The sequence below is a fragment of the Salmo salar genome, chromosome ssa07 (assembly GCF_905237065.1).
Source record: "Salmo salar chromosome ssa07, Ssal_v3.1, whole genome shotgun sequence".
In the NCBI taxonomy this organism is placed as follows: Eukaryota; Metazoa; Chordata; class Actinopteri; order Salmoniformes; family Salmonidae; genus Salmo; species Salmo salar.
Window position 1 is genome coordinate 63011948 of NC_059448.1, and position 26584 is coordinate 63038531.

Here is a 26584-nt window from a genome sequence, read left to right on the forward strand (position 1 = left end):
AAGTTTATTCAGCAGCAGCGTAAGGTCTAGCAAAGCTACACATGGTAGACAGAAGTCATCTTTAAAGGAGAACACTTAGATTGCTTCTAAATTGGATAATTAATTGATATTTTTTGTTGGGGGCAAATCAATTCTGACATTTTTAAAAGTGTAAATTACAAACTTTAGAATACTTTTTAAACCTAAAATACACTATAAGTTTGCATTTCCTGCTGCGCAGGACCATTCTCAGCAACAAAATTGTGATCAAATTAAGATCCTACATCTGTAGTGAGCGTCCCAAATGGGAACCTTTCCCTTACATAGTGCACTACTATTGACCAGGGCCCATAGGGAATAGGGTACCATTTGAGACGCAACCATAGAGCGAGCCTCTAAGAATAACTAATGCCCTTTTCTCTGTGATAAGCTTGGCTGTCATGGTAACCTCCATTAAATACATGCATAATTAATAGCAGCTGCTCTCCTATCAGGAGACTAATAACAACAACAAGAAGACAAGGCTGACGAGGAAGAGAGTGAGACGCCATCATAACACAAACATCTGCCATTCAGCTGTAACCAGGTGAGACGCCATCATAACACAAACATCTGCCATTCAGCTGTAACCAGGTGAGACGCCATCATAACACAAACATCTGCCATTCACCTGTAACCAGGTGAGACGCCATCATAACACAAACATCTGCCATTCACCTGTAACCAGGTGAGACGCCATCATAACACAAACATCTGCCATTCACCTGTAACCAGGTGAGACGCCATCATAACACAAACATCTGCCATTCACCTGTAACCAGGTGAGACGCCATCATAACACAAACATCTGCCATTCACCTGTAACCAGGTGAGACGCCATCATAACACAAACATCTGCCATTCACCTGTAACCAGGTGAGACGCCATCATAACACAAACATCTGCCATTCACCTGTAACCAGGTGAGACGCCATCATAACACAAACATCTGCCATTCACCTGTAACCAGGTGAGACGCCATCATAACACAAACATCTGCCATTCACCTGTAACCAGGTGACACGCCATCATAACACAAACATCTGCCATTCACCTGTAACCAGGTGAGACGCCATCATAACACAAATATCTGCTATTCAGCTGTAACCAGGTCAAATCATCAGTAAATCTGTGAATCCGGTTACTTATAATGGCTTTCTGAAAGACTGCAGTGCAGTTAAAAAGTTAATGTTATAGTTGAAATGATTCTCTTAAGGATCCACCCCTTTTTTTCCAATTTTCGTCTAAAATGACATACCCAAATATAACTTCCTGAAGCAAGGATATGCATATTCTTGGTAGCATTTGAAAGGAAACACTTTTAAGTTTGTGGAAATGTGAATGGAATGTAGGAGAATATAACACAAAAGATCTGGTAAAAGATAATACAAAGAAAAAAAAAACCGTTCTTATGGTTTTTTTTGTACTGTCATCTTTGAAATGCAAGAAAAAGGCCATAATGTATTATTCCAGCCCAGATGCAATTCCGATTTTGGACACTAGATGGCAGCAGTGTATGTGCAAAGTTTTAGACTGCTCCAATGAACCATTGCATTTCTGTTCAACATTTTGTATCAAGACTACCCAAATGTGCCTAATTTGTTTATTAATAACTTTTCATGTTCACTCTCCTCAAACAATAGCATGGTATTCTTTCACTGTAATAGCTACTGTGAATTGGACAGTGCCGTTAGATTAACAAGAATATAAGCTTTCTGACAATATCAGATATGTCTATGTCCTGGGAAATGTTCTTGTTACTTTCAACCCCATGCTAATCACATTAGCCTACAGTACGTTAGCTCAACCGTCCCGTGGAAGGGACACCGATCCCGAAGAAGTTTTAAATGAATGAAAGAAGAACAATATGGTGCAGAAATAAACTATTTTGAAGACAATAACTCTTATTCTTTTTATTAAAGATATCTATCAGGCACTATTACTCATCATTATGCAGCAGACGTTTTAATGGATTGGCTTTTTAAAAAACATTCTCTTTCCAACACAAAATATGTTTGTTTAGTACAACTGTTACAGCTCCTATTCTAAGAGGACTGAGAAACATGACCTCCCCTAGAGCTGTCTCTTACTGCAATCACATGTTCAGCATATGGCTTTATGTATGAAATATCATTCATCTTTTAGCAAAGGACAACAATGTCTTAGCTACTTCTTTTGTAGAAAATACACAAGTAAAAACTTCTGTACGTCCGATTAATGCAATTGAGAGAGCAAACCTTTTCTTGGAGCAAGGTAGGTAGGTCTAACGATTTTTAGTCAGATCAGCTTTCTTTTTTTTATCCAATCGATGGAAAACACTAACTGGAGGTACTAACTGTTCAAACCAATCGGAGAGCTTACGGTAACACATACAGACGACAAACTATTCAAAACGGTGCAAAAGTCTGCTACTGTGGTAAGAAAACCATTCAATTTGCATCGTAAAAAAACTAAAACCACTAACTGACAGAAGGTAAGACAGAAGACAGACTGCAGAGGAAGTTGCTACAGTCAAGGCATCTGCACATCTATCCAACCACAGACAAACTACCTATCCCAAGTTTTGTCCCGAACCCAGACCAACTGTCCGTGGCCCATTCTACATATTGAATCGGGACAAAATAGGTTCAAACATGTCCTGCGGCAACCAACTGAAAACGAACAACAGACATATTCCATCCATGGCGGTTGGGTTGGCTGTAGTTGGACAGATGCCTTAAAGAAGCCTTGTTAGAAACAGGTTTAGTAAAAGGCAGGTGGTACAGAGAGGAGAGAGGGGGAACCGGATCAAAACAAACCGCAATATGCCTTTAAAAGTAATATACGCATTGTTGCGATTTGTTTAAATCCTGGCCCGGGGTGTTCAAGAACAGTAACAGTGAGATAGGCATTTAAACACTTCCTAATACCACCCAGAGAAGAAGACAGTACATCATGCTGAGGGTGATCAGACCAAGGTCTGCTTCTGGCTCTGTAGTCCCAGGGATTAGAAGGACTCTCCCAGAATTCCTTTCACCACATTCTCTCTAAACAAAGCATTGACATTTTGTGTAACTGGTGTTGAAGATTCTTCTCAGGTGGTCCTGGCCGGGACGCCCTCACAATCCCTCCTTTCATACGACCAGGGGTTTGTAATGAAGAGTCTAGTTAAAGAGCGTTCAAAGGTCACAGACATTTCCTGTTTGTAAGTCAGTGAACTCTGAACTTTGAGACCGAGCTCAGCTAGTGAAGTAAACGCAAACAACATTACAATCAGCACAGAGACACAGAGGCTCAACACGTAACACAGACCTGTCCAAAACATGACCAGTGACAGAAAGCGGCATTGTCCTTTTTGGATTTTTTCTTCTTCATAGACATAACCAACACATTGTAATACACATAGCATTAGAAAAGGCCCCCACCAGCTGAGAGTTGAACTGACAAAATGGCTCTTACACAAGTAGGCAAACACACCAAGACAAGACAGACAAGCATTTCTGGTGCATGAGCCTCGAGTCCAGTCAAGTCCAGCGGAATGAGAGTGTTCAGAACAGTCATAATTGGAAGTGCAAACATTCCACGCTTTTATGAGGTCCTCATCACACAACAGCCACCACTGAGACCACAGTCATCATCCATCCATCCATCCATCCATCTAGTGTTCCTGTTCCCGGTCTCTGCGTCGGACAGGGACAGCGAACATCGGCAGGGTCCGGAAGGAGGCGGTGTTGGTGTTGGGCGGCGTCTTGCCCTGCTCTGAGTTGCCTGCCGGCTCGTACGAGCACTTCCTCTTTTGGATGGCCTCGGCGCGCACGGCCAGGCTGCGGGCGCACACGGTGAGAAGGACGATGAGGGTGCCCACCAGCAGGCTCACCATGGGCCACAGGACGCAGTGGAGGAGGACGCTGGCATCGTGGGAGCGCCGCCACAGTACGTCGTCAGGCCTGCAGGGGGAGATAGAGGGCAAGGGGGTAAAAGAGTAAGAATTTAGGGGGGCATGAGGCAACAAGAAAGTGGTGAGTGTTTACAGAATGCAAAGCAATGTCTGTCTATCAGGAACTTCAGTGTTGACAGAAAATAGACTAAATGCAGCACAAATGTCACCTATCAACATTAGATGTGAAGGTTTGTCGATGATCTAGGAGAAGTGCATTCTGGATGCCATCCAGTGACAAAGTACATCCCGTTTCACTTCATTGCAGAGAAGTCAGGATCCACAAGAAGGTTTCTATCCACAGGAGTGATTTAGCACCGACTCTTTGAAGGAGGGTGAGGGGTGGAGGAGGGAAGAGACATCAGGAGCACATGGCAAACAGCTACAGTTGGCAGCAATGCAAGATGGGATGGAGAAAGGCAGAAACATGGAGGGAGGAGGGAGGATGATGGCATCACTATGATGGGTTGATAGAAAAACATTAGCACAAAGACAGATATAAAATAAAAGACAAGGGCAGGGTTGAAGGGGAATGAGCAGACAGACAGACAGACAGACAGACAGACAGACACTAAAAGACAAGGGTTGAAGGGGAATGAGCAGACAGACAGATAGATACTAAAAGCCAAGGGCAGGGTTGAAGGGAGATGAGCAGACAGACAGATAGATACTAAAAGACAAGGGCAGGGGTTGAAGGGAGATGAGCAGACAGACAGATAGATACTAAAAGACAAGGGCAGGGTTGAAGGGAGATGAGCAGACAGACAGATAGATACTAAAAGACAAGGGCAGGGTTGAAGGGAGATGAGCAGACAGACAGATAGATACTAAAAGACAAGGGCAGGGTTGAAGGGAGATGAGCAGACAGACAGATAGATACTAAAAGACAAGGGCAGGGTTGAAGGGAGATGAGCAGACAGACAGATAGATACTAAAAGACAAGGGCAGGGTTGAAGACGGATGAGCAGATAGACAGATAGATACTAAAAGACAAGGGCAGGGTTGAAGGGAGATGAGCAGACAGACAGATAGATACTAAAAGACAAGGGCAGGTTTGAAGACGGATGAGCAGATAGACAGATAGATACTAAAAGACAAGGGCAGGGTTGAAGGGAGATGAGCAGACAGACAGACAGATAGATACTAAAAGACAAGGGCAGGGTTGAAGGGATTTGGAGGCCAGGAGGGGGAATTGAGGGCACAGCTTTGAACAAACTGAAACACTGGATGTAGCCAGAGAACAGGGGACGATACAGAACAGATTAAGAGAAACACTACATCATGTGTGAAGGAATAGTAACATTATCCCCTCATTTACATTTTAGGGGAAGACCTAGTCAGTTGTCCAACTGAATGTATTCAACTGAAATGTGTCTTCCGCATTTAACGGTCCCGTGTGGCTCAGTTGGTAGAGCATGGTGTTTGCAACGCCAGGGTTGTGGGTTCGATTCCCACGGGGGACCAGTACGGAGAAAAAATGTATGAAACGTATGCATTCACTACTGTAAGTCGCTCTGGATAAGAGCGTCTGCTAAATGACTAAAATGTAAATGTAACCCAACCCCTCTGAACGTGCTGCCTTTATCCACAGCACTGGGGGAACAGCGGCTTAACTGCCTTGCTCAGGGGTAGAACGACACATTTTTACCTTGTCAGCTCAGGGATTTGATCCAGCAACCTTTACGGTTACTGGTCCAACGCTCTAACGCTCTAACCACTAGGCCACCTGCTTAGTAATTTAACAAATGCTCTTATCCAGAGTAACTTACAAAAGCAATTAGGGTTAAGTGCCTTGCTCAAGGGCACATCGACATACTTTTCACCTAGTCGGCTTGAGGATTTGAACCAGCAACCTTTCGGTCACTGGCCCACCGCTCTTCACCCCTAGGTGAGGAGGAGAGGAGGAGAGGGAGGAGGAGGTGAGGAGGGGGAATGAGGGGAAAACTTTAAACAAGCTGGAAAGGGAATGCTAGAGAACAGATGAGGAGTAGAACAGAGAGAAAAATATTAACGCCACAACACGATGAGTCATAAGGGGAATGAGGGGAGCTGATGATACCTCTGAATGAGGGGAGCTGATGATACCTCTGAATGAGGGGAGCTGATGATACCTCTGAATGAGGGGAGTTGATGATACCTCTGAATGAGGGGAGTTGATGATACCTCTGAATGAGGGGAGTTGATGATACCTCTGAATGAGGGGATGTTGATGATACCTCTGAATGAGGGGAGCTGATGATACCTCTGAATGAGGGGAGCTGATGATACCTCTGAATGAGGGGAGCTGATGATACCTCTGAATGAGGGGAGTTGATGATACCTCTGAATGAGGGGAGTTGATGATACCTCTGAATGAGGGGAGTTGATGATACCTCTGAATGAGGGGATGTTGATGATACCTCTGAATGAGGGGAGTTGATGATACCTCTGAATGAGGGGAGTTGATGATACCTCTGAATGAGGGGATGTTGATGATACCTCTGAATGAGGGGAGTTGATGATACCTCTGAATGAGGGGAGTTGATGATACCTCTGAATGAGGGGAGTTGATGATACCTCTGAATGAGGGGAGTTGATGATACCTCTGAATGAGGGGAGTTGATGATACCTCTGAATGAGGGGATGTTGATGATACCTCTGAATGAGGGGAGTTGATGATACCTCTGAATGAGGGGAGTTGATGATACCTCTGAATGAGGGGAGCTGATGATACCTCTGAATGAGGGGATGTTGATGATACCTCTGAATGAGGGGAGTTGATGATACCTCTGAATGAGGGGAGTTGATGATGCCTCTGAATGAGGGGAGTTGATGATACCTCTGAATGAGGGGAGTTGATGATACCTCTGAATGAGGGGAGTTGATGATACCTCTGAATGAGGGGAGTTGATGATACCTCTGAATGAGGGGAGCTGATGATACCTCTGAATGAGGGGAGTTGATGATACCTCTGAATGAGGGGAGCTGATGATACCTCTGAATGAGGGGAGTTGATGATACCTCTGAATGAGGGGATGTTGATGATACCTCTGAATGAGGGGTGTTGATGATACCTCTGAATGAGGGGAGTTGATGATACCTCTGAATGAGGGGAGTTGATGATACCTCTGAATGAGGGGAGTTGATGATACCTCTGAATGAGGGGAGTTGATGATACCTCTGAATGAGGGGAGTTGATGATACCTCTGAATGAGGGGATGTTGATGATACCTCTGAATGAGGGGAGTTGATGATACCTCTGAATGAGGGGAGTTGATGATACCTCTGAATGAGGGGAGTTGATGATACCTCTGAATGAGGTGATGTCGATGATACCTCTGAATGAGGGGAGTTGTTGATACCTCTGAATGAGGGGAGTTGATGATACCTCTGAATGAGGGGAGCTGATGATACCTCTGAATGAGGGGATGTTGATGATACCTCTGAATGAGGGGAGTTGATGATACCTCTGAATGAGGGGAGTTGATGATACCTCTGAATGAGGGGAGTTGATGATACCTCTGAATGAGGGGAGTTGATGATACCTCTGAATGAGGGGAGTTGATGATACCTCTGAATGAGGGGAGTTGATGATACCTCTGAATGAGGGGAGTTGATGATACCTCTGAATGAGAGGAGCTGATGATACCTCTGAATGAGGGGAGTTGATGATACCTCTGAATGAGGGGAGTTGATAAAGTGTGAAAAAGTAATAATTATCCCAAATAGCAAAAGATCACAAAGCAGGTGCTGGATATCAAATGTTCAATAAAAAGGTGTGGAGTCTCTTTTCCCCTTTCAATAACATTATCCCCTCGCCATGTTGTTTCTTTATTGCATTAAAACTTTACTTACGAATAGCTTGCATGCAAACTAAGAATTGGAACGGGTATTGAGTTAAAATATGTACATATTTTAGATGATATATAAATAAAATGGTCTGTATCAGGCTGTTTTGGGGTAAGCAGTGGTCTGGAGGGGCCCATTTAGGCCAACACTGCAGCAGCCATACAGCCGTACACAGCACTTTACAGTAGCACACAGTAGTGCAGTGTAGACTGCAGCAGCAGACACAGCTCAGTGTCAGCCAACTGAACACTGGACTAGAGGAATGTAGGACACAGTTCAAAGGCCTCTGAACACTATCCGTGTACCATTTCACTTATAAACATACATTACACTTTGTATTTATTTCAGTCAATCTAAGAGTTTACTGGTGATGAAAAAAAAACACTGGCATTTTGCTACAAGAGAAATCTGCAATACAATGAACTTCCCAGATGAACAAAAGGATGAAGCCCAACTCAAGAGGCGGAGGGCTCCCGAGTGGCACAGCGGTCTAAGGCACTGCATCTTAGTGCAAGAGGCGTCACTACAGACCCTGGTTCCATTTCAGGCTGTATCATAACTGGCCGTGATTGCGAGTCCCATAGGGCGGTGCACAATTTGCCCAGCGTCGTTCGGATTAGGCCGTCATTGTAAATAAGAAGTTGTTCTTAACTGACTTGCCAAGTTAAATAAATAAAGAGTGTCCTGGATACAGGCCCCAGGTGTACCAGGAGTCCAGAAGGAGACCCACATGGTGTACAACAGTATGTGTTGATTCCTTTAGTCACACTTGCTCCACAAGATCCAATGGGCCTCCAAAATAGCCCCTGAAGGGATGATTGGCCATGGATAAGTGTTGATAAGTGGTGTTCTCAGACTCCTCCCTACAGTACATGAACATGTCATATCCTGCCCCACAGGAAATGGATCCACTGCAGGTGACAGACTCTCCCATCACCACACAGCTGATGACCATGTGCATCTTGTGACTTCACTGCCTGTCTGCTGCTTTCTTTGCCATATTTGGTTGTCGAATGTAAGTTATGTTAAGAGTTAAGAGTTACTGCAGGAAAAAATTTCACATGAAAATAGCTATCATTAGTTGAAAAAGAACAGAGAGGGTTTTTGAAAGGCGGCCACATAACATTTTTACACCTTGCCATCTGGTTCTCACTGCTTCACCCTAAAATAGACTGCAAACTGAGCCTGTCCTGACAAACAATCCATCTTCCAGTTTAACCCGGACAGCTCTCAAATCTCTAGAATCTCTTTTCAGGAAAAAGTGTTTGTGTTATACTTGAGCAAACACGTATTTGGTTTAGTGACAGCTCTGAAGGTGCTGCTCTATAATCAGGGAGCATGTGACCATGTATTGTGGGTTGACAAAGTACTGTAGACACTTTTTTGTGGTGGTTGAGAGAGCACCGGGATTCAGGTTATCTCAGTTTGAATTGAATTTCACTTCCTGAATTGACAAATCCTCATATATTAAACTCGGTATGAAACATGTCTTGAGAGAGGGTTATTGTAATCAGAATGAGAGCACGGTGGGTAGGCTCTGTCACCTCTCAGAAGATGGAATTCTAACATTGTTGTATTCTGCTTTATTAAATTGTCTTTGATGTATGCTCTCATCAGTGGGAGTGGTAGGGGAGGGGCCCACCTTTCAGAAGACAGAATACTTCTATTGTTGTATTAGGGAAGGAAGTGAGCAGGAAGGACGTGAGCAGGAAGGACGTGAGCAGGAAGGAAGTGAACATGATTGTTGATGTATTGTCTCATTCTTCTCAGTATGAGTGACATGGGGGTGGAGAGGGGGGGTCTCTCACCTCTCAAACAAGAGAATTCTGACATGGTAGGGGAGGAGCTAATGGTAGAGGGGCTAGTGGTAGGGTTTACGGTTAAGGGAGGGGCTAGTGGTAGGGTTTAGGGTTAGGGGAAGGGCTAGTGGTAGGGTTTAGGGTTAGGGGTCTAATAGTAGGGTTTAGGGTTACGGGAGGGCCTAGTGGTAGGGTTTAGGGTTAAGGGAGGGGCTAGTGGTAGGGTTTAGGGTTAGGGGTCTAATAGTAGGGTTTAGGGTTAAGGGAAAGGCTAGTGGTAGGGTTTAGGGTTAGGGGAAGGGCTAGTGGTAGGGTTTAGGGTTAGGGGAGGGTCTAATAGTAGGGTTTAGGGTTAGGGGAGGGGCTAATGGTAGGGTTTAGGGTTAGGGGGGGGCTAGTGGTAGGGTTTAGGGTTAGGGGAGGGGCTAGTGGTAGGGTTTAGGGTTAGGGGAGGGACTAGTGGTAGGGTTTAGGGTTAGGGGAGGGGCTAGTGGTAGGGTTTAGGGTTAGGGGAGGGGCTAGTGGTAGGGTTTAGGGTTAGGGAGGGGCTAGTGGTAGGGTTTAGAGTTAGGGGAGGGGCTAGTGGTAGGGTTTAGGGTTAGGGGAGGGGCTAGTGGTAGGGTTTAGGGTTAGGGGAGGGGCTAGTGGTAGGGTTTAGAGTTAGGGGAGGGGCTAGTGGGAGGGTTTAGGGTTACGGGAGGTACTAGTGGTAGGGTTTAGGGTTAAGGGAGGGGCTAGTGGTAGGGTTTAGGGTTAGGGGAGGGGCTAGTGGTAGGGTTTAGGGTTAGGGGAGGGGCTAGTGGTAGGGTTTAGGGTTAGGGGAGGGGCTAATAGTAGGGTTTAGGGTTAAGGGAGGGGCTAGTGGTAGGGTTTAGGGTTAAGGGAGGGGCTAGTGGTAGGGTTTAGGGTTAAGGGAGGGGCTAGTGGTAGGGTTTAGGGTTAGGGGAGGTTCTAATAGTAGGGTTTAGGGTTAAGGGAGGGGCTAGTGGTAGGGTTTAGGGTTAGGGGAGGTTCTAATAGTAGGGTTTAGGGTTAAGGGAGGGGCTAGTGGTAGGGTTTAGAGTTAAGGGAGGGGCTAGTGGTAGGGTTTAGGGTTAGGGGAGGGGCTAGTGGTAGGGTTTAGGGTTAGGGGAGGTTCTAATAGTAGGGTTTAGGGTTAAGGGAGGGGCTAGTGGTAGGGTTTAGAGTTAAGGGAGGGGCTAGTGGTAGGGTTTAGGGTTAGGGGAGGGGCTAGTGGTAGGGTTTAGGGTTAGGGGAGGGTCTAGTAGTAGGGTTTAGGGTTAAGGGAGGGGCTAGTGGTAGGGTTTAGGGTTAAGGGAGGGGCTAGTGGTAGGGTTTAGGGTTAGGGGAGGTTCTAATAGTAGGGTTTAGGGTTAAGGGAGGGGCTAGTGGTAGGGTTTAGGGGAGGGTCTCACCTTCTCTGCTGGTTGAAGAAACAGGTGAAGGATTGGGAGCTGACCTCTTTAGTCCAGTAGTCCTCCCACCACAGAACATTGTCCTTGTTCTTCTGGTTGTCCCTCTCACATGGAGGAACGTACGAGCACTGGACAGAGAGAGAGAGAGAGAGAGAGAGAGAGAGAGAGAGAGAGCGAGAGGGAGGGAGAGAAAGAGCGAGAGCGAGAGGGAGGGAGATAAAGAGCGAGAGGGAGAGATGAAGGGAGGGAGAGGGAGGGAGGGAGAGAGGGAGAGGGAGGGAGAGAGAGAAGAGAGAGAGAGAAAGAGAAAGAGAGGAGGAGAGGAAGAGAGAGAGAGAGAGCGTGAAAGAGAGAGACAGGGAGTGAGAGGGAGAGAGAGAAAGAGAGAGAGAAGGGGTGAGAGAAAGGCAGATAGGGAGAGGGAGAGAGAAAGAGAGTGTTATTCAGTGCTACCAGCCATAATGTAATGCATCAAGACATATGATATGGTATCAACCACCTGGTTTCCCTGTGGTTGATACCAATCCATTGACTCCATTCCAGCCATTATTATGAGTCATGCTCCCCTCAGCAGCCTCCACACATTCAAACAGACACTATTGACATAAACAAGGCACCAAAAAGCCTACTGTGCATGCAGTTGATAGGGCTACAACAAAGGTCAACCAAGTCATCTTAAATGCAGATGTAAAAGAGACTACAACTTTCCCTTGAAGAATCCGTAAGAAGACACAACATGAGGACCGTGAGAGATACAGACACTGTCTAGAAGACACAACATGAGGACCGTGAGAGATACAGACACTGTCTAGAAGACACAACATGAGGACCGTGAGAGATACAGACACTGTCTAGAAGACACAACATGAGGACCGTGAGAGATACAGACACTGTCTAGAAGACACAACATGAGGACCGTGAGAGATACAGACACTGTCTAGAAGACACAACATGAGGACCGTGAGAGATACAGACACTGTCTAGAAGACACAACATGAGGACCGTGAGAGATACAGACACTGTCTAGAAGACACAACATGAGGACCGTGAGAGATACAGACACTGTCTAGAAGACACAACATGTGAGGACCGTGAGAGATACAGACACTGTCTAGAAGACACAACATGAGGACCGTGAGAGATACAGACACTGTCTAGAAGACACAACATGAGGACCGTGAGAGATACAGACACTGTCTAGAAGACACAACATGAGGACCGTGAGAGATACAGACACTGTCTAGAAGACACAACATGAGGACCGTGAGAGATACAGACACTGTCTAGAAGACACAACATGAGGACCGTGAGAGATACAGACACTGTCTAGAAGACACAACATGAGGACCGTGAGAGATACAGACACTGTCTAGAAGACACAACATGAGGACCGTGAGAGACACAGACACTGTCTACATCCATCTACATCCACTCCCTGGTTGATAAAGCCCCTACAGTAATCCTCTACCCTCCATGGGAGATATAAGAAGCTTTTCTTCCGCGGCCGAGTCAAGCCGTCATTCTCCCTCAGTCTGCGTCTGAAATGACACCCTATTTCCATTATATTAGTTATATAGTTCATGACTGTTGATGAAAGCCGATAGGCCTCTGGTTGAAAGTAGACCACTACCATATAAGGACAAGGGTTCCATTTGGGAGGCAATCACAGTCTCACATCATTTTCCTCAGTCTACTATTCAGGGCATGAAGAGCCAGAGCCAGAGCTGTGGGCACTGGAACAAAACACAACTCTGGGGGTGTCTGATTGGAATCCAGTCGGAGGATAATCTTTCACCAGGGCAACAGAGTTTCCATGGAAATTCTCCGGTCGGGGCCGCGCAGTGCGAATTGGGGCAAGGGGAGTGAAGCTGGGGAGGGCCGTCGGGGTAATTCATTCTCCTGATAATGTGGTGCTGGTAGGTCGGTGGTCACCTTTACCTCTGCCACCTCCATCACATAGACCATATTGTTGGCTTTGGTGAGATATAAAGCCTGGCTGAAATGGCCCTAAATCAGGAATGAACAACACTCTAAATGGCTCTAAATCAGGAATGAACAACACTCTACATGGCTCTATATCAGGAATGAACACTCTAAATGGCTCTAAATCAGGAATGAACAACACTCTACATGGCTCTATATCAGGAATGAACAACACTCTAAATGGCTCTAAATCAGGTATGAACAACACTCTAAATGACTCTATATCAGGAATGAACAACACTCTAAATGACTCTATATCAGGTATGAACAACACTCTAAATGACTCTATATCAGGTATGAACAACACTCTAAATGACTCTATATCAGGAATGAACAACACTCTAAATAACTCTATATCAGGAATGAACAACACTCTAAATGGCTCTATATCAGGTATGAACAACACTCTGAATAGCTCTATATCAGGTATGAACACTCTAAATAACTCTATATCAGGAATAATCAACACTTTAAATGGCTGTATATCAGGAATGAACAACACTACATGACTCTATATCAGGAATGAACAACACTCTAAATGACTCTATATCAGGTATGAACAACACTCTAAATGACTCTATATCAGGAATGAATAACACTCTAAATGGCTCTATATCAGGAATGAACAACACTCTAAATGGCTCTATATCAGGTATGAACAACACTCTAAATGGCTCTATATCAGGTATGAACAACACTCTAAATGACTCTATATCAGGTATGAATAACACTCTAAATGACTCTATATCAGGTATGAACAACACTCTAAATGGCTCTATATCAGGAATGAACAACACTCTAAATAACTCTATATCAGGAATGAACAACACTACATGACTCTATATCAGGTATGAACAGGTATGAACAGCACACTTTCTCTTTCACACATTAGACAGACTATACCGCTAACAAGGACCGCGCCCCATCCCACTCCTTCTCGGTGGCCGACGTGAGTAAGACATTTAAACGTGTTAACCCCCGCAAGGCAATCGCCATCACACTGCACACTGCCCTTTCCCATCTGGACAAGAGGAATACCTATGTAAGAATGCTGTTCATTGACTACAGCTCAGCATTCAACACCATAGTACCCTCCAAACCCTCCAAACTTCCTGACGGGCCGTCCCCAGGTGGTGAAAGTAGGAAACAACATCTCCACTTCGCTGATCCTCAACACTGGGCCCCCACAAGGGTGTGTGCTCAGCATCCTCCTGTATTCCCTGTTCACCCAAGACTGCGTGGCCATGCACGCCTCCAACTCAATCATCAAGTTTGCAGACGACACAACAGTAGTGGGCCTGATTACCAACAACGACGAGACAGCCTACAGGGAGGTGAGGGCACTCGGAGTGTGGTGTCAGGAAAATAACCTCACACTCAATGTCAACAAAACAAAGGAGATGATCGTGGACTTCAGGAAACAGCAGAGGGAGCAGCCCCCTATCCACATCGAAGGGACAGCAGTGGAGAAGGTGGAATGTTAAGTTCCTGGGTGTACACATCACGGACAAACTGAAATGGTCCACCCACATACACAGTGTGGTGAAGAAGGAACAACAGTACCTCATCAACCAAAAAAATGTGGCTTGTCACCTAAAACCCTGACAAACTTTTACAGATGCACAATCAAGAGCATCCTGTCGGGCTGTATCACCACCTGGTACGGCAACTGCACCGCCCTGAACCGAAAGGCTCTCCAGAGCCATCATGTGCATTAATATGGAGTTGGTCCCCCTTTTGCTGCTATAACAGCCTCCACACTTCTGGCAAGGCTTTCCACTAGATGTTGGAACATTGCTGCTATAACAGTCTCCACTCTTCTGGGAAGGCTTTATGCCACTTTAAAGACTGTTAACATATCTACATTACTCTCTTATGTATATACTGTACCTTATACCATCTATTGCATCTTGGCTAAGCCGCTTCATCCATATATTTATATGTACATTTTCTTATTCCCTCCCATTAGATGTGTATTAGGTAGTTGTTGGGGAACTGTTTACTTGTTAGGTATTACTGCACCGCCGAACTAGAAGCACAAGCATTTCGCACTCACATTAACATCTGCTAACCATGTGTATGTGACCAATAACATTTGATTTGATTTGATACTGTACGGCTTAGGAGGGAGACACCACACAAAGCTTCCCATGTGGGCTACCTGATTGGATGGGGAAAGGCTTGAACGAGCCTTCCTGTGTGCTCGATTTTATACACCTGTCAGCAACGGGTGTGGCTGAAATAGCCAAATGCACTCATTTGAAGGGGTGTCCACATACTTCTGTATATATAGTACAGAAAGAACATCTTAGCATAAGGGTTTTCACCAATGATAACACAGTAATAGCATGGCCAAATAGAGAGATATTTAAAGAGTGGTTAAATAAAGAACTAAAGCCTTGAGCAAGGGGAATATCCCATACCAGGAAGATGATCTGGTCGCTCTGGTCAATGTGCTGCTGATGCTGGCCACAAACTGATGCTGGCCACAAACCTCATGGTTTTAATCTGACTTTAACATCTCACTGGGATTGGAGCCAGTTTCAGATTTACAGAAGCTAAAACCTTTAGGATAACCCATCAATGAAAAACGCTGCAGGATGGAATGCAAACTGTCATAATGTGTAATAGGAATCTAACTGTCGTGTTCCCCAAAATGAAAAGAACTGAAACAGAAACGTTGGTTCAGTCAAATTGCCCACGAGCATTGATGTGTCATGTGTTTCAGCCACATTAGAATGACCATGTTTCTATCTCTGTACATGAACTAGAAATAACCAGACATGACCTGGAAAATTACATAAAGAGACGAGCACAAGGGATTACGTGTGTGTGTGTGTGTGTGTGTGTGTGTGCGTGCGTGCGTGCGTGCGTGCGTGCGTGCGTGTGTGTGTGTACATGGATGTATATGTGTGGTTTATGACGGATCGTGATCAAGAGGATAAGAGAGTTGGGGGGGAATGAGATCAGAGATGATGTACTGTAACTGTCCCCATAGACAGCAATGCCATGAGATCAGAGATGATGTACTGTAACTGTCCCCATAGACAGCAATGCCATGAGATCAGAGATGATGTACTGGTACTGTCCCCATAGACAGCAATGCCATGAGATCAGAGATGATGTACTGGTACTGTCCCCATAGACAGCAATGCCATGAGATCAGAGATGATGTACTGTAACTGTCCCCATAGACAGCAATGCCATGAGATCAGAGATGATGTACTGTAACTGTCCCCATAGACAGCAATGCCATGAGATCAGAGATGATGTACTGTAACTGTCCCCATAGACAGCAATGCCATGAGATCAGAGATGATGTACTGTAACTGTCCCCATAGACAGCAATGCCATGAGATCAGAGATGATGTACTGTAACTGTCCCCATAGACAGCAATGCCATGAGATCAGAGATGATGTACTGGTACTGTCCCCATAGACAGCAATGCCATGAGATCAGAGATGATGTACTGGTACTGTCCCCATAGACAGCAATGCCATGAGATCAGAGATGATGTACTGGTACTGTCCCCAGAGACAGCAATGCCATGAGATCAGAGATGACGTACTGTCATCCACAGGGAGCAGCTCGTCATCCACAGGGAGCAGCTCGTCATCCACAGGGAGCAGCTCCTCATCCACAGGGAGCAGCACCTCATCCACAGGGAGCAGCACATCATCCACAGGGAGCAGCGCATCATCCACAGGGAGCAGCTCGTCATCCACAGGGAGCAGCGCCTCATCCACAGGGAGCAGTGCCTCATCCACAGGGAGCAGCACCTCATCCACAGGGAGCAGCGCCTCATCCACAGGGAGCAGCACCTCATCCACAGGGAGCAGCACCTCATCCACAGGGAGCAGCTCGTCATCCACAGGGAGCAGCTCCTCATCCACAGGGAGCAGCACCTCATCCACAGGGAGCAGCTCGTCATCCACAGGGAGCAGCTCGTCATCCACAGGGAGCAGCGCGTCATCCACAGGGAGCAGCTCCTCATCCACAGGGAGCAGCTCGTCATCCATAAACATGGCAGACATTTGATTCATACAAAATGTTAGTATCTTCAGTTGTGAGTGATGACAAAAAAATTGGCTTCAGTGACAATTATTTGAATAATTAAATTGATTTTTTTGTGCACAAAGGTTATGACTAAAGTGTCTTATTACGAATGTTCTAATCTGCCTAAGGTAGCCTAACGGTTAGAGCGTTGGGCCAGTAACCAAAAGGTTGCTGGGCCAAATCCCCAAGCTGACAAGGTAAAACTCTGTTGTTCTCCACCAAAGCAAGGCAGTTAACCCCTGGGTGCTGTGGATGTTGATTAAGGCAGCCTGCCGCACCTCTCTGATTCAGAGGGGTTGGGTTAAATGAGGAAGACACATTTCAGAAGAGGATATTTCATTGTACAACTGACTGGGTACCCCCCTTTTCTAACTTAGGACAGTGGCTAGATTATATTAGCAGCTAATGCGTTAGCGCTACAACCCATTAGTCAGCTATCTACACACTACAGTATGAAGCTGAAAGGTTGAATAGGTCAGACGCGGCGCCAGAAGGAATTTCACTGGGAAAGGGAAAGGGGGGATACCTAGTCAGCTGTACAAGACCTCCTATAATTCAACGTGTTTACAGTAGTAAAGACTATAGGCAGCCAGTGAGTTTCATGGGGAAGCTTACAATTTATCCTAACATTTCTGAATATTTATATATGCACATTTTTGTGGAATAGTTTAATTTCAATAATAAACTTTTTTGTTTCTCAAAATTATTGTCACGTGGTTAATCATAAAAATCTGAAGTCAAAGGACAAAAATCTACAAGTTCAAATTCAACTAATGCGAGATTACCAACCGCTGCCTTATGGACACACTGATACACCGTGATCCACTGGCAGCTAAAGAAACGACAGCATAGAACTCAGAGATAGCCTGTAGGCCAATGCAGCAGTAGTCCTGTACCTTCATCATCAACTAAGTCAAATACATAGGCCTAAAGACTACAAATAAAACATATCCTGATGAAAAATTCTGGTTCTTTCAATCACATTCATCTCTCTTCTCCGCCTGTCTGCCTCCCTTTCTACTTGTCTTGACTTGAGCTTATTACTAGTGAAATTCAACATTGTTTCAGAGTTTCCTGCGCCAGTGAGCTCTGGACAGGAAGCTGTTTTTTATGACGTTTCCCCTGGCTATACTGTATGGAATCATCAGATCATGATATTTTGCTCTTTCGCATCAAGGCTTGGTGATTATCGAGGCCGGGAGTGTTGGAAAGATTTTTCAAATACTGAGCAATGGACGGTAGAAAAACAGACTTTGTTGACTTGTATGAGGTGAAGAAAACATTTAAAATGGACGGTAGAAAAACAGACTTTGTTGACTTGTATGAGGTGAAGAAAACATTTTGTGGTGTACGTGGCGAGTTAAGACAATCAGGAATAAGACATTGTCAAATGGTCATTTTCCTACATATGCAGGCATGCTGGAGACGCACCAGATCTCCATTTCTCAAATCACAAGTGTGTTTGGGAAGCCCGCAATTTGGGTAGTGCTCATGGTAATAGGTCTAGCTGACTGACTTGCAGCTGTCAGGGAAAAGGGTCTAAAATATGAGAAAAGAGTATAATTTAACATGTTGCATCAAGAGGAAGGGGAGGGAGGGAGGTTGTGGCCAAGATATTTGTATTTGCTATTTTTATTTAAATAAAGGTTAAGCGTGTGAGAGGGAGGGAGACTGAAAGAGAGAGAGTGACACATGACTTTATCAGAGTTCGGTGAGGTAAGTCCTGGTGACTGACTGCCTTATCTTAGTTCTGTCTTTGTTCTGATCAGTTTCACTCAGAATAATATCAATCATTCTGGGCCCAGTGACAGGACCATCTCTGTTCTGTTACTCCAGGCGAGAAAATGAATATATTGGTTGACAAGCTATGATGGGCAAATGTCCTTTTCTAACAACCAGAAACAAGCTATAAAAGAAGGAAGAGAAAAGATATCCTCAGTTATCTGATTTTAAGTCGAGGAAAGTATAACGCACCACCGGAGAAATAACCCACTGGGCACAGACGTCAATTCAACCTTTATTCCACATTGTTTCAACATCATTTCAGAAACAACATTGATTCAACCAGTGTGTGCCCAGTGAGAAATGAGCATCAAACCACATCAAATCAAATCAAATGTTATTGGTCACATACACATGGTTAGCAGATGTTAATGTGAGTGTAGCGAAATGCTTGTGCTTCTAGTTCTGACAGTGCAGTAATATCTAACAAGTAATCTAACAATTCCACAACAACTACCTAATACACATCTAATGGGAAGGAATAAAACTACATACATATAAATATATGGATGAGCGATGGCCGAGCGGCATAGGCAAGATGCAGTAGATGATATAAAATACAGTATATACATATGAGATGAATAATGCGAGATATGTAAACTTTATTAAAGTGGCATTATTAAAGTGACTAGTGATTCAATTATTAAAGTGGCCAATGATTTCAAGTCTGTATGTAGGCAGCAGCCTCTCTGTGTTAGTGATGACTGTTTAACAGTCTGATGGCCTTGAGAAAGAAGCTGTTTTTCAGTCTCTCGGTCCCAGCTTTGATGCACCTGTACTGACCTCGCCTTCTGGGTGGTAGCGGGTTGAACAGGCAGCGGCTGTAACGGGTGTCGTAATGAGTGGACCAAGGTGCAGCGGGAAAATGTATACTCATCTTCTTTAATTGTTATAAAAGAAGGAAAAACAAACAAAACACGTATACAAAACACAACGAACGACACTAACAGTCCTATCAGGTGCATAGACACTAAACAGGAGACAACTACCCACAATTCCCATTACCAAAACACCCCTATACATAGGACCTTCAATCAGAGGCAACGAGGAACAGCTGCCTCCAATTGAAGGCCAAATCAATAAACTAAACATAGAACTAGAAAGACTAGAACATAGAAATATACTAACATAGAACATAAACCAAAACCCCGGAACACTCTAATCAAACACCCCTCTACAAAACACATAGCCCAACAAACCCCGAAACACTCTAAACAAATACCCCCTGCCACGTCCTGACCAAACTAATATAACAAATAACCCCTTTACTGGTCAGGACGTGACAGTACCCCCCCCAAAAAGGTGCAGACCCCGGATGCACCTCACACAAAAAACACAAAAAGAACCCCCCAAAAAATATAAAATAATCCCAACTAAAGGGAGGGAAGGGAGGGTGGCCACCATCACCGACGGTTCTTGTGCTACACCCCCCCTCCCCAACCCACCTACTATGGAGGTGGTTCAGGCTCCGGCCTTACTCCCCAACCTAACCTGTCCACCCCCACTAAATATTTATTAATTGTTACCCTTCCCGAAGTCTCTGGGCTATGGCGCATCGCTGAAGACCTCGGGCTGATGCGCATCGCTGGAGACCTCGGGCTGAAGGGCAACTCTGGCAGCGCCGATTCCGGACTGTAGGGCGACTCTCGCTGCGTCGATTCCGGACTGTAGGGCGACTCTCGCTGCGTCGATTCCGGACTGTAGGGCGGCTCTCGCCGCGTCGATTCCGGACTGTAGGGCGACTCTCGCCGCGTCGATTCCGGACTGTAGGGCGACTCTCGCCGCGTCGATTCCGGACTGTAGGGCGACTCTCGCAGCATCGATTCCGGACTGTAGGGCGACTCTCGCTGCGTCAATTCCGGACTCTAGGGCGACTCTCGCTGCATCGATTCTGGACTGTGGGCCGTCTCTCTCGGCTCCGGACTGTGGGCCGTCTCTCTCGGCTCCGGACTGTGGGCCGTCTCTCTCGGCTCCGGACTGTGGGCCGTCTCTCTCGGCTCCGGACTGTGGGCCGTCTCTCTACGGGGCACTGTCGCCGGAAGCTCTGAAAGGGGTACTGTCACCGGAAGCTCTGAACGGGTTACTGTTGCCAGAAGCTCTGGACGAGGCACTGTCGTCGGAAGCTCTGGACGAGGCACTGTCGTCGGAAGCTCTGGACAGGGACTGCGCACTGAAGGCCCAATGCGTGGGGCTGGCTTAGGACGCGCCAGACTAAGGACACGCACCACAGGGCTAGTGCGAGGAGCAGGAGCAGGACGAGCTGGACTGGGCTGACGCACTGGAGGCCTGGTGTGTGGGGCGGGTAGTGGAGGTACCAGACTGGTGACACGCACCCCAAGGCTAGTGCGAGGAGCGGGAACAGGACGTACTAGACTGGGCTGACGCACTGGAGGCCTGGTGCGTGGTGCTGGCTTTGGAGACGCCAGACTGGAGACACGCACCTCAGGGCTAGTACGAGGAGCAGGAACTGGATACACCGGGCCATGAGTAGGCACTGGAGGTCTGGAGCACACCTCCTGCACAACCCGTCCTGGCTGGATGGTAATAGCAGCCCTGCACGAGCGGAGTGCTGGCACAGGGCGAACTGGGCTGTGCAGAGGCCTGATGGTTGCCGTGCGTAGAGCAGGCGTAGGGTAGCCTGGACCTAGGAGGCGCACCAGTGGCCAGATGCGCTGCGCAGGCATCCTCCTTCCAGGCTGGATGCCCACTCTAGCACGGCACTTGCGAGGGGCTGGGATCGCTCGCACCGGACTGTGCGTGCGCATGGGCGAGATCGTGCGCACTTCTGCATACTCCGGCGCTCTCCACTCCATATGCTCCCCATAATAAGCACGGGGAGTTGGCTTAGGGCTCGCCCTTGGCACAGCCAAACTACCCGTGTGCCCCCCCACAAAAACGTTCTTGGGGGTGCCTCTTGTGCTTCAATCGGTGCGTATAATGCCTCATAACGGCGCCGCTCCGCCTTGGCTGCCTCTATCTCCTCCGGTGGGCGACGGTATTCACCAGCCTGGTGCCATGGTCCAGCCCCGTCCAGAATCTCCTCCCATGTCCACGATTCCCTGTAGTCCACATAATTCCTCTCCAGCTCCTTACCCCGCTGCTTGGTCTGTTTGTGGTGGGTAGTTCTGTAACGGGTGTCATAATGAGTGGACCAAGGTGCAGCGGGAAAATGTATACTCATCTTCTTTAATTGTTATAAAAGAAGGAAAAACAAACAAAACACGTATACAAAACACAACGACCGACACTAACAGTCCTATCAGGTGCATAGACACTAAACAGGAGACAACTACCCACAATTCCCATTACCAAAACACCCCCTATACATAGGACCTTCAATCAGAGGCAACGAGGAACAGCTGCCTCCAATTGAAGGCCAAATCAATAAACTAAACATAGAACTAGAAAGACTAGACTAGAACATAGAAATATACTAACATAGAACATAAACCAAAGTTAGTTAGTTTGCCCCCATGATGCATTGTGCAGACTGCACCACCCTCTGGAGAGCCTTGCGGTCGTGGGCAGTGCAGTTGCCGTACCAGGCGGTGATACAGCACGACAGAATGCTGTCGATTGTGCATCTGTAAACGTTTGTCAGGGTTTTAGGTGACAAGCCACATTTCTTTGCGCCTTCTTCACCACACTGTATGTGTGGGTGGACCATTTCAGTTTGTCCGTGATGTGTACGCCGAGGAACTTAAAACTGTGGAAAGGGGGGTGCTCCCTCTGCTGTTTCCTGAAGTCCACGATCATCTCTTTTGTTTTGATGATTGAGTTGGAGGCGTGCATGGCCACGCAGTTATGGGTGAACAGGACGTATAGGAGGGGGCTGAGCATGCACCCCTGTGGGGCCCCAGTGTTGAGGATCAGCAAAGTGGAGGTGTTGTTTCCTACCTACGGCAGCCCGTCAGGGAGTCCAGGACACAATCGCGCAGGGCGGGGTTGAGACCCAGGGCCTCAAACTTAATGATGAGTTTGAGGCTCTCTCTCTCTCTCTCTCTCTCTCTCTCTCTCTCTCTCTCTCAATTCATGGCTGCCAAGTGAACACTACAAACTTCCATCCAAGTTAATTTAATCAATTTAATCATTTTCAGCGGGCCATTCACTCAAGCACCCAAAGCACTTCCTTGGCAACGAATGACATAGAAAGTAGTCCTTCTGTGTTGGCCTAGATGTGTGTTCTGAAACCATGGTGATGGGCTGAGGACCTGGATCTGGCTGTTGATCTAGCTCTCTGGGCTGGCTGACACTCACTATGACCCCCCCCTCTCTCTCTCTCTCTCTCTCTCTCTCTCTCTCTCTCTCTCTCTCTCTCTCTCTCAACATCATATTTTTATGCAGATTAGCATGAATAGGTGAGACAGGGAGTAAAGTGGACGCTGACAGAGAGAGAGGGAGAGAGAGAGAGAGAGAGAGAGAGAGGACAGAGAGAGAGAGAAAGAGGGGGGGTGACAGAGAAAGCCAGAGACTTAACTGAGAGAGGGATAGAGAAAGAGAGAGGGAGAGAGAGAGAGAGGGAGAGAGAGAGCTAGAGAGAGGGGAGAGAGAGAGAGAGAGACAGAATGAGAGACAGAGAGAAGGAGAGAGAGAGGGGTAGAGGGGGAGAGACAAAAACAGAGAAAGCCAGAGACTTAACTGAGAGAGGGTTAGAGAGAGAGAGGGAGAGAGAGAGCTAGAGAGAGAGGGGACAGAGAGAGAGAGACAGAGAGAGAGACAGAGAGAGGGAGAGAGAGAGAGGGGGGAGGGGGAGAGACAAAAACAGAGAAAGCCAGAGACTTAACTGAGAGAGGGTTAGAGAGAGAGGGGGAGAGAGAGAGGGGGGAGAGAGAGAGAGACAGAGAGAGAGAGACAGAGAGAGGGAGAGAGAGAGAGAGGGGGAGGGGGAGAGACAAAAACTGAGAAAGCCAGAGACTTGACCTGTTCTTTTTACAACTTACATGAATGCTATTGGTCAATCAGTAAAAAAATTGTGATCTTAATTTGTATGCGGATGACACTAGTATGTATGCAACTGGTCCAACTGTTGATTCAGCGTTGTCAAGGTTACAGTCTGATGTTGCAGCTGTTCAGGAAGCCCTTATTATTTAAAGCTTGTACTGAAAACAGGCACAACTAAATACATGCTGTTTTCAAAGTCTAGTAGAAGTATCTCTGGCGGGTTACATCTTCACTCCTTCAATGGTTCTGTAATTGAACAAAGTCCCTGCATACAAATACCTTGACATTTAGATGGACAATGTCTCCTTCATCCCCTGTTCTCTCTCTAGGCCTGGCTCCTTCATCCCCTGTTCTCTCTCTAGGCCTGGCTCCTCCATCCCCCTGTTCTCTCTCTAGGCCTGGCTCCTCCATCCCCCTGTTCTCTCTCTAGGCCTGTCTCCTCCATCCCCCTGTTCTCTCTCTAGGCCTGGCTCCTCCATCCCCCTGTTCTCTCTCTAGGCCTGTCTCCTCCATCCCCTGTTCTCTCTCTAGGCCTGGCTCCTCCATCCCCCTGTTCTCTCTCTAGACCTGGCTCCTCCATCCCCCTGTTCTCTCTCTAGGCCTGGCTCCTCCATCCCCCTGTTCTCTCTCTAGGCCTGGCTCCTCCATCCCCTGTTCTCTCTCTAGGCCTGTCTCCTCCATCCCCTGTTCTCTCTAGGCCTGTCTCCTCCATCCCCTGTTCTCTCTCTAGGCCTGGCTCCTCCATCCCCTTGTTCTCTCTCTAGGCCTGTCTCCTCCATCCCCTGTTCTCTCTCTAGGCCTGGCTCCTCCATCCCCCTGTTCTCTCTCTAGGCCTGGCTCCTCCATCCCCCTGTTCTCTCTCTAGGCCTGGCTCCTCCATCCCCCTGTTCTCTCTAGGCCTGTCTCCTCCATCCCCCTGTTCTCTCTCTAGGCCTGGCTCCTCCATCCCCCTGTTCTCTCTCTAGACCTGGCTCCTCCATCCCCCTGTTCTCTCTCTAGGCCTGGCTCCTCCATCCCCCCTGTTCTCTCTCTAGGCCTGGCTCCTCCATCCCCTGTTCTCTCTCTAGGCCTGTCTCCTCCATCCCCTGTTCTCTCTCTAGGCCTGGCTCCTCCATCCCCCTGTTCTCTCTCTAGGCCTGTCTCCTCCATCCCCCTTGTTCTCTCTCTAGGCCTGTCTCCTCCATCCCCCTGTTCTCTCTCTAGGCCTGTCTCCTCCATCCCCCCTGTTCTCTCTCTAGGCCTGTCTCCTCCATCCCCCCTGTTCTCTCTCTAGGCCTGTCTCCTCCATCCCATGTTCTCTCTCTAGGCCTGGCTCCTCCATCCCCCTGTTCTCTCTCTCTCTCTCTCTCTGTCCTCCTGAGACTGGATTAATGTGACAGAGATGAATCAGCAAGTCCTGAGTTGTGTCCTGACTCCTATGTGTCTCTCTCACACACACACACACACACACACACACACACACACACACACACACACACACACACACACACACACACACACACACACACACACACACACACACATCCTGACTCCTGTGTGTCCCATTCTACCAGCCAGGGAGGAACAGATAAGGAACTAGGGCAGTTTCCCAGTCCCTGCCAATGAACAACATCCCCACAGCACCATCATGCTTCACTGTGGGGATGGTGTTCTTGGGGTGATGAGAGGTGTTGGGTTTGCGCCAGACATAGCGTTTTCCTTGATGGCCAAAAAAGCTCAATTTTAGTCTCATCTGACCAGATTACCTTCTTCCATATGTTTGGGGAGTGACCCACATGCCTTTTGGCATGTCGCATTTAGCGAACAACAAACGTGTTTGCTTATTTTTTTCTTTAAGCAATGGCTTTTTTCTGGCAACTCTTCCGTAAAGCCCAGCTCTGTGGAGTGTACGGCTTAACGTGATCCTATGGACAGATACTCCAATCTCCGCTGTGGAGCTTTGCAGCTCCTTCAGGGTTATCTTTGGTCTCTTTGTTGCCTCTCTGATTAATGCTCTCCTTGCCTGGTCCGTGAGTTTTGGTGGGCGGCCCTCTCTTGGCAGGTTTGTTGTGGTGTCATATTCTTTCCATTTTTTAATAATAGGTTTAATGGTGCTCCATGGGATGTTCAAAGTTTCTGATACTGTTTTATAACCCAACCCTGATCTGTACTTCTCTACAACTTTGTCCCTGACCTGTTTGGAGAGCTCCTTGGTCTTCATGGTGCCGCTTGCTTGGTGGTGCCCCTTGCTTAGTGGTGTTGCAGACTCTGGGGCCTTTCATAGCAGGTGTACAGTGAGGGAAAAAAGTATTTGATCCCCTGCTGATTTTGTACGTTTGCCCACTGACAAAGAAAGGATCAGTCTATAATTTTAATGGTAGGTTTATTTGAACAGTGAGAGACAGAATAACAACAAAAATATCCTGAAAACGCATGTCAAAAATGTTATAAATTGATTTGCATTTTAATGAGGGAAATAAGTATTTGACCCCCTCTCAATCAGAAAGATTTCTGGCTCCCAGGTGTCTTTTATACAGGTAACGAGTTGAGATTAGGACCACACTCTTAAAGGGAGTGCTCCTAATCTCAGCTTGTTACCTGTATAAAAGACACCTGTCCACAGAAGCAATCAATCAATCAGATTCCAAACTCTCCACCATGGCCAAGACCAAAGAGCTCTCCAAGGATGTCAGGGACAAGATTGTAGACCTACACAAGGCTGGAATGGGCTACAAGACCATCGCCAAGCAGCTTGGTGAGAAGGTGACAACAGTTGGTGCGATTATTCGCAAATGGAAGAAACACAAAAGAACTGTCAATCTCCTTCAGCCTGGGGCTCCATGCAAGATCTCACCTCGTGGAGTTG

At 46.8% G+C, this 26584-nt stretch overlaps 1 protein-coding gene across 1 annotated transcript in view; it reads right to left on the reverse strand.

Moving 5' to 3' along the window:
- Window positions 1-1961: 1961 nt before the first annotated feature.
- LOC106576474 (calcium-activated potassium channel subunit beta-4) overlaps window positions 1962-26584 on the reverse strand; it is a 71875-nt gene continuing 47252 nt past the window's right edge. The window contains exons 2-3 of the mRNA XM_045722425.1: window positions 10977-11104; window positions 1962-3944 (exon numbers count right to left, since the gene is read on the reverse strand). Coding sequence (XP_045578381.1) covers window positions 3656-3944; window positions 10977-11104 — 417 coding nt within the window. The 3' untranslated portion in view covers window positions 1962-3655. The remainder of the gene's footprint in view (window positions 3945-10976; window positions 11105-26584) is intronic.